The 8110-nt window shown below is 44.2% G+C and overlaps 1 protein-coding gene across 1 annotated transcript; it reads left to right on the forward strand.

Moving 5' to 3' along the window:
• Positions 1 to 6233: 6233 nt before the first annotated feature.
• Positions 6234 to 7690, forward strand: LOC117916089 (uncharacterized protein At5g39865). Its single transcript, XM_034831918.1, has one exon. It carries the CDS (start codon positions 6677 to 6679, stop codon positions 7415 to 7417), a length of 741 nt encoding a protein of 246 aa, XP_034687809.1. The 5' UTR covers positions 6234 to 6676; the 3' UTR covers positions 7418 to 7690.
• Positions 7691 to 8110: the final 420 nt, after the last annotated feature.

Raw genomic sequence — 8110 nt, forward strand, 5'->3', positions numbered from 1 at the left:
AGGTAATCCTCGCTCCCTGCGTTTAGTTGGTGAGTTTGGGTCTCATCACTTCCATGTGCTCATCGACAGTGGTAGTACTCACAATTTTATTAAACCGACTCTGGTGGAGCGTTTGGGTCTCCCTATTCAGCCAACTCCTAAATTTCGAGTTTACATTGGCAATGGAGATTATTTAATTTGCCAGCACACTTGCCCCCAAGTTGCTTTGACGTTGCAAGGGAATGTGTTTCCCTTAGATCTTTTTATCCTGCCAATTGAAGGACCTGACGTCGTTCTTGGCATTCAATGGCTGCAACAATTGGGTCGTGTTGCCCATGATTATGCAGCCCTGTCAATGGAGTTTTGTTGGGAAGGGCGTCCGATCAGTCTCCATGGGGATTTGCACCAGTCCTCTGGCTTGATTACTTTTAATCAATTCCAGGCACTGATCCACAGTTCAAATGTCCACAGCATGTTTGCCTTACAGCCATTAGCAACAGAAGAGTTGGAAACTGCCTCACTTATGTTTCCCAATACCTTGCCCGTGGCTATCTCTACTACTTTGCAGAAATTTCGTGACCTGTTCCTTCCGCCAACAGGCCTTCCCCCGCACCGCACCATTGACCACAAGATCCATCTCATTCCTAATTCAAAGCCAGTGAATGTTCGTCCTTATCGGTATCCACATTTCCAAAAAAATGAGATGGAAAAATTAATTCGAGAGATGCTGGATCAAGGTATAATTTGGCCAAGTCAAAGTCCTTTCTCCTCTCTGGTGTTATTGGTTAAAAAAAAGGACGGTACCTATCGTTTTTGTGTCGATTACCGCGCTCTCAATGCAGTAACGATCAAAGATAAATTCCCGATTCCAACCATTGACGAGCTTTTGGATGAACTAGGAGGCGCTACTATTTTTAGCAAACTGGACCTCCGGGCTGGTTACCACCAACTCAGGGTACATAATAGGGATGTCTATAAAACAGCGTTTCGGACTCATGAGGGCCACTACGAATTTCTTGTCATGCCTTTTGGGTTGTCGAATGCCCCATCCACTTTTCAAGCTACAATGAACCGGTTGTTTGCTGCATTCTTGCGCAAGTTTGTAATCGTTTTTTTTGACGATATTCTGGTTTACAGCACTACTATTTCTGAGCATGTTACTCATCTGGAGCAGGTTTTGACTTGCCTTCACAAGGGTAGTTTTTACGTCAAGCTCTCCAAATGCCACTTTTGCCAGGAGACAATTGAGTATCTGGGACACATAGTTTCTGCTGGTGGGGTACGTGCCGATCCGCAAAAACTCGATGCCATGATGAAGTGGCCCATACCCCGCACCTTGAAGCACCTCCGCGGTTTCCTCGGCCTTACTGGCTATTATCGGCGGTTCATTCACGGTTATGCTTCAATCGCGGCTCCGCTCACGGATTTGTTACGCAAAGACGCTTTTAATTGGACTCCGGAGGTTACCGTGGCTTTTGATGCCCTGAAAAGTGCAATGGTTGCAGCGCCAGTTTTACGGTTGCCAGATTTCAATGAGACCTTCGTGATCGAAACTGACGCGTCTAATGTGGGAATAGGCGCCGTTCTCATGCAAGCAGGTCACCCAATCTCTTATTTCAGCAAGAAATTGGGTCCGCGCCTACAAGCTTCATCAACATACCTCAAGGAACTTCACGCCATTGCTGAGGCAGTACACAAATGGCGCCAATACCTATTGGACAGGTTTTTCATTATCCGAACGGATCACAAAAGCATCAAAGAATTATTGCAACAGGTGGTACAAACTCCAGATCAACAGATTTATATCCGGAAGTTGTTGGGCTACCATTTTCGGATTGAATATAAGCCGGGGCGTGCTAATCAAGCTGTAGACGCTTTGTCTCGGGTCCATGAAGAGGAATTGGAACAGCCTGCGCTATCCACGCCTTCATGTCTATCGTTCTCGAGCCACCCCTCCTTAGAGTTTTTGACCACCCTTCGTCAGGAAAACTCTACACTCCCGGACTTAGTCTCCCTTCATCAACAGTTCACGAAGGGTTCCCTCTCTTCGGACTATTCCCTTCATGATGGCTTGTTGTTCTTCAAGCATAGATACTACATTAGCCCCAACTCTTCCTTGAAGGCCCTACTGTTGCACGAGTTTCATGCTACCCCATTCGCGGGTCATGGTGGAGTAAAACGTACCTTGGTTCGCTTGGCTACTCTTTTTTATTGGCCACGCATGCGGGCAGATGTGGAGCAATATGTTTCAGCATGCTTAGTTTGTCAACAGACAAAGTATTCAACCCAAGCACCAGCTGGACTCCTCCAGCCACTCCCAGTTCCTTCGTTGGTCTGGGACGAAGTCACCATGGACTTCATTACCAACCTGCCCCCTTCCCGCAATTTTACAGTTATCATGGTGGTGGTCGACCGTCTCACCAAGTTAGCGCACTTCGGGGCTTTGCCAACTCAGTTCACAGCCGCCAAATCAGCGGAAGTTTTTGCGGCAATTGTGGTCAAGATTCATGGATTTCCGAGTTCGATCATATCCGATCGCGACCCCGTCTTCATGAGTAAATTTTGGCAGACACTCTTTCAGCTTAGCGGGACATCCTTGCGCCATAGTACGGCTTACCACCCACAAACGGACGGGCAGTCCGAAGTCACCAATCGGGGACTAGAGCAGTACTTACGTGCATTCACGAATGAGAAGCCACACTCGTGGATCTCTTTTCTCGGTTGGGCTGAATTTTGTTATAATTCCAGTTATCATAGTGGACTAAAAATGACTCCTTTTCAGGCCTTATTCGGACGTCTCCCTCCAATCATTCCGGCTTATACCCAGGGCTCTACTTCAATCCAAGCCCTTGATGAGGCACTTGTGGAGCGCGATGCCTTGCTCCGTACCTTGAAGGAGAATCTACGTCAAGCTCAACACCGGATGACGCAAAAGGCCAATGCACATCGGCGCGACCTGCAGCTTGAAGTAGGAGATATGGTTCTTGTTCGCTTACAACCGTATCGGCAAACTACCGCAGCTCATCGTCCCTACCAAAAATTGGCCAAACGGTATTATGGACCGTACCAAGTGCTTGAGCGGATTGGGGCCGTCGCTTATCGTTTAGCATTACCCAGTGGCTGCAAGATCCATCCCGTGTTTCACATATCCGCCCTTAAGCCTTTTCGAGGACCCGTTCCTGAAGAAATCTATCCACTCCCAACCGAAACTATGGGCATCCATCCTCTATTAGTACCAGCGGCTATTTGTGCTGTTCGAACGATTCTCCGACAAGGAAAAGAAGTCCAACAAATTCTGGTGCAGTGGATCGCCAGTGACCCTGAGAATGCAACCTGGGAAGATTTTGTCGCATTCTGCAAACTTTACCCTGATTACCACCTTGAGGACAAGGTCGATTTTCATGGAGTGGGGAATGATACATTCGTGGCCATCCCTTTACAGCAACATGTACAGACAACTGAAGCATCCGTTGTGGAAGAGCCCAATACACCTAAAGTACCTCCCACAGAAGAGCCCAATGCTGCCACTCAGCTAGTCACCAAGCATTCCAAGGCCCAGTCCAACTCAGGCCCACGCAGGCCCAGAAAACCACCAACTTGGATGAACGACTACGTCGTGTAAGGAAAGGGATGTGAAGCTCCAGTTTTATCTTTTGGTTTGTTTTTTTTTATTTTTCCTGCACTTTACTATTTCTGGTTGTAACCAATTCTATTAGATGGTGGTGTCGCTGTGGTTTTGATTTTTCCAAGAGAAGGCATAAAACTCTCGGGAGAGGTCTGCTTAAAGGGATTATGAGATTTTGGATCTGATCTTTCTCTTTTTTCCTTATTCTTCCTTGTTCTGCTCAACCTTTTCTCTGTTTTCTCTCTTCTTCGTTTTGGAGATATTGGAGCTGACACTCGCTCGAAGAGTGCCCTTGTGCTAACCGGTCATTTTTGCAGGAAGATCGTATCATGAGGGTTGTTAAAATTTTCACACCTCCGGTATCCCCTTAATCCTCCACTTCTTCTAAGTGAAGGGTTTGAAGAGTGGAGGCTTTTTCTTTGAAAATAGGGCCAAACAATGACGGTTGTCCAAACAATTGCTTCTTGATCCTTTTTCTAAAAGAATAGTCTTGAAAAGCTAAGTCATCTATCTTTGATGAGCTATTCTAGGTCAAACGGTTTTCTTAAGATGTTAAGCTTGTACGAGTCTGATATGAGAAGTTTTATCGTTATAAGTTCGTTAAATTTCCTACACCTCCACATTCTCAACTTGTTAGCGTAAAAGTACTCATTAATAATAATAGCACGACTATGCTGGTGCTCATTCATATGGCTCTCAATGGTAAATAAATATATTGTCTTGGTGGAAATGGGCTTGTCAATTTGCCAACTGGAAGAAAACTATCTATCATCCTGAAGACCAGCTTGGCCAAGTACGAACCATCCACCTTTGCCTCTTATTCAAGCTAAGAAAGCATAACCAACAAATCAGAAAATGGGGAACAGGTCTTAATGGTTTGCTCTTGAGTAACACGAACTTAACCATGTTGCTTAATGCATCAGATTCCACTTTGAGCTATAACTAAACATGGTTTAAGTCATATAGATATATGTGCGTGTACATAGAGGTGAAGTCATTGATAAGATAAGCCAATCTAGACCAAAAAGGAAAACTTTACCAAATCCTATTATTTTTTCTCTCCTTATTGAATTAGAAATGCACCAGAAAAGACTCCAATCATCTTTATTACAGGCCCCTCTCGTTTTCCTCCTTGCCAACGTAGAAGGTGGACCTAGAGGGACTCTGAGATCATTGTTATTGCAGGTTCTAACACTTGCTTGTGACAAAATACCAAGAACATCTCATGGGTCTGAAAAAAGAAACTATTGGATGGCCTACCAGCCCAAGCCCATCTTGATTTCATCAACCGTATTAAGGTGAGCCTGCCCGGGCGTCAATATGAAGGGTTGTGCATATAGTTGGCATGTGCAAATGATCCAAAGATTGATGGTAGGGTCTAGGCATGGTTTCACTTTAGCAACATTTGGAGACACTTATATGTGCTTGTTTCGTAACATCGCCATCATTATCATGTGCTGTCGAGCATGGATCTTCAGAAGGCCTCATCACTATCCACTCGTGTCTGGTGCACCTGTCCTAGGAACCTCATATAAGCTTATACGAGACAATGACGACTGCGAATATTATTGATCAGCAATTTGATGGTGCTATGCCCCACACAACATGACACCTCTCTTGGGCTCATTAAGAAGTTTGGTGTCTTAAAACTCTTAGGGAATTCTAATTGCAATTGATACCCAAGAGTAAACCCCATACCAGCTCTTGTTAGATAGAGTCAAACCTGCCTATTTTGATATTAGGATCCAGGTGGAAATAAATCTTGCTGGCTAGTAAAAGAAACCACCACAATTGATATGGAAGAAAAACAAAGGGGTGGGTGAGGGGAGGAAGGAGATGAGCACCTTAATGAGGATGGCCCAGCATTGTTCCGAAAGTCAAAACAAATGACAATTTTGACATGCATGAGTGAGCTTTAAAGGGCATCTCTAGGTCTTCGATTCTTCCAGAATGGGCATGTGGGTTTAGCTCTCCACTTTCTCACCTCTGCCAGCATGTGAAGCTTTTCAGAACCACCACCCACTACTAGCTTGGTGGCTTTCACCTTTAGCTTTTAGAAACAATTCACTCGGTACCGCCATACACGCCTTGTCTCCGTTACAGTAGTTGTATATAATGGTCCCCGGAGTACCCGGTTGTCCCTTTTTTTTTTTTTGGTTGTTTTTGGATTGGCATAATTCAGCTTTTCTACGGTATTATAAACACTTGGTGACAAACGCTATAATTATTAGGTAGCAACTGTGTTTATATTTGAAAATGACAATGATACAAGGCATTTTCACTTTTATCTTTTACTTATTCACTGCGTATTCAGCCTTAATTTTTTAGTGGACTTGAATATTTCTAATTTAATATAGAATGATGAAGACTAGCAAGGTACTCGAACTCACTCCAATATAAACAGTCATAGGAGCTGATAAGAGCACGAGGGATGGTCAATTTGCTAGCATTTAACACATATCTAGACAATGAATACTGCTGTTCAGGACATTATCCCTCTTCTTGATCTGTCTTTTTCAGTAACTAATAGTCTTTCATTAAATTCCAGATGAATCATATTTTTCTCCGAGTAAATTGGATGAGGTGCTATATTAATAGCATATTCTTAAAAAATAAACACTCAGGCAGACACCACTTTTGGAGGCCATGGAAGTATATGAAGAGGAGACTTGGATTGACCGGGTCTAGGAGAAAAATATCTGCAATTAGGCTAATGATATCAGGTATTAACCAGGACCTCTCATCCGTTGTCTCTTAAAAACCCCCATTAAAGCAAACAAAACTACCCTCCCAACTAACTTAACAACCTCCTAACCCCATCCTGCTTCCCAAAATTTTTGTTACCTCCTGATTCTTTCTCTCTCTCTCTCTCTCGTTCAGTGCTAAAGAGAAAAGCTAACCTGCAACACCGGCTTTTGCAGCTGCTCCTTCATTCCACCAAAACGTTCTCTTTAAGCATATCATACCAGAAAACCCTATCTACATTTCGTCTCTTTCTTTCTCTATCCCTCTGTTTCTCCAAAGCTCTGATTTTTCTCTTGTTTGAATTCTGAATATTGATCCTTGGTCCTCATGTGGCAGCCGTGGGGAAAATCAACCGTTCGGATTCATACCCCATCCCCAACTACAAATTTCTCCTGCTCCTCATTTAAAGATATCCAACATCTCTGCAAAGACGAAACCGAGACACAAACTCCCAATAAATCTTCCATCTTCCACCGAGTCCGTGTCGCCACAGCAGTCCTACGGTCGTGGGCACCCCACCCGGCCCAACAAGTAGAAACCAATGCAGCATCTGTGCCCGAAGAACCTCTCACTCCCTCTGAGCCATTGATCTCCATTCCCGGCGCCGAGAGTCGCATTGTTGTCTACTTCACCAGCCTCCGCGTGGTCCGCTCCACCTTCGAGGACTGCAGAGTCGTTCGGTCAATACTCCGAGGCTTTCGTGTCTCCATGGACGAACGAGATCTGGCGATGGACTCTGGATTCCTAGAGGAGCTACAAGGGATCTTGGGACAGACCAAGTTGACCCTACCTAGGGTTTTCATCGGCGGGAGGTACATTGGTGGCGCAGAGGAAATTCGGCAGCTTCACGAGACCGGCGAGCTGAAGAAATTCGTCGAAGGCCTGCCGGCGGCGGAGTCCGGAGTCTGCGAGATGTGTGGCGGTTACGGGTTCATTCTATGCCACGAGTGCAACGGTAGCCACAAGTGTTACTCCGAGAAGGGTGACAGCATTGGGTTCAGGAGCTGTACGTATTGCAACGAAAACGGTCTAATCAGGTGCCCTTCTTGTTCCGCTGTGGCACTTTGATCCGTTCAATCAGAAAAGAGAGGGAAAGGGAAAGAAACGGAAAGAGAAAAGAAAATTGCAAAAAGAGAAGGGAGGGAGAAAAAACTCTGCCTTTCTAATTTTATATTTTTCTTTTTGGGGGGTTCAATTAGTTCGCTAGTTTCTTACCTATCTGATTGCTAGCCTTAAAGGGATATGATCTTTGTAAAGTAGCTAACATGAGGTGGAAGGATCATAACGTTGTGTTTCTGTCTAATCATGGATCTTCAAAAGTAATCAAATTGGTGTGTATCATTCTCTTGGTCTTGCTTACATGTTCCCCGCAGGTTTTGAGTAGGGTTTTAGGTTTTTGATGTTATTTTGCAATAACTTCACTGTAATATGAACATATTGGAAGGTAGACGGATGGAAACGTATGTCACAGGAAAACCAAAATGAGATTACGAGTGTTTTACGATAAGGTAATTTTGATCTCACAAACCCCGGCAGCTTTAAAATCGTTGTTATTCAACCCATTGAATAATGATTAGTTTCCCATTCATACTCAGGAAAGACAGTCCTAATCTGTTATCAGAGCTATTGGAGTAGTTGTCTTGTAGTCAATTCTATGTTTGGATTTTAATAATAAACTTCTTCCATATTCATTTTGTAAGCTTAATTTGGATGTAGGCATACCTCCCAACCACATAACTCTGATCTAAGCTTTTTACTCCT

Source organism: Vitis riparia, chromosome 6 (assembly GCF_004353265.1).
Source record: "Vitis riparia cultivar Riparia Gloire de Montpellier isolate 1030 chromosome 6, EGFV_Vit.rip_1.0, whole genome shotgun sequence".
NCBI lineage: Eukaryota > Viridiplantae > Streptophyta > Magnoliopsida > Vitales > Vitaceae > Vitis > Vitis riparia.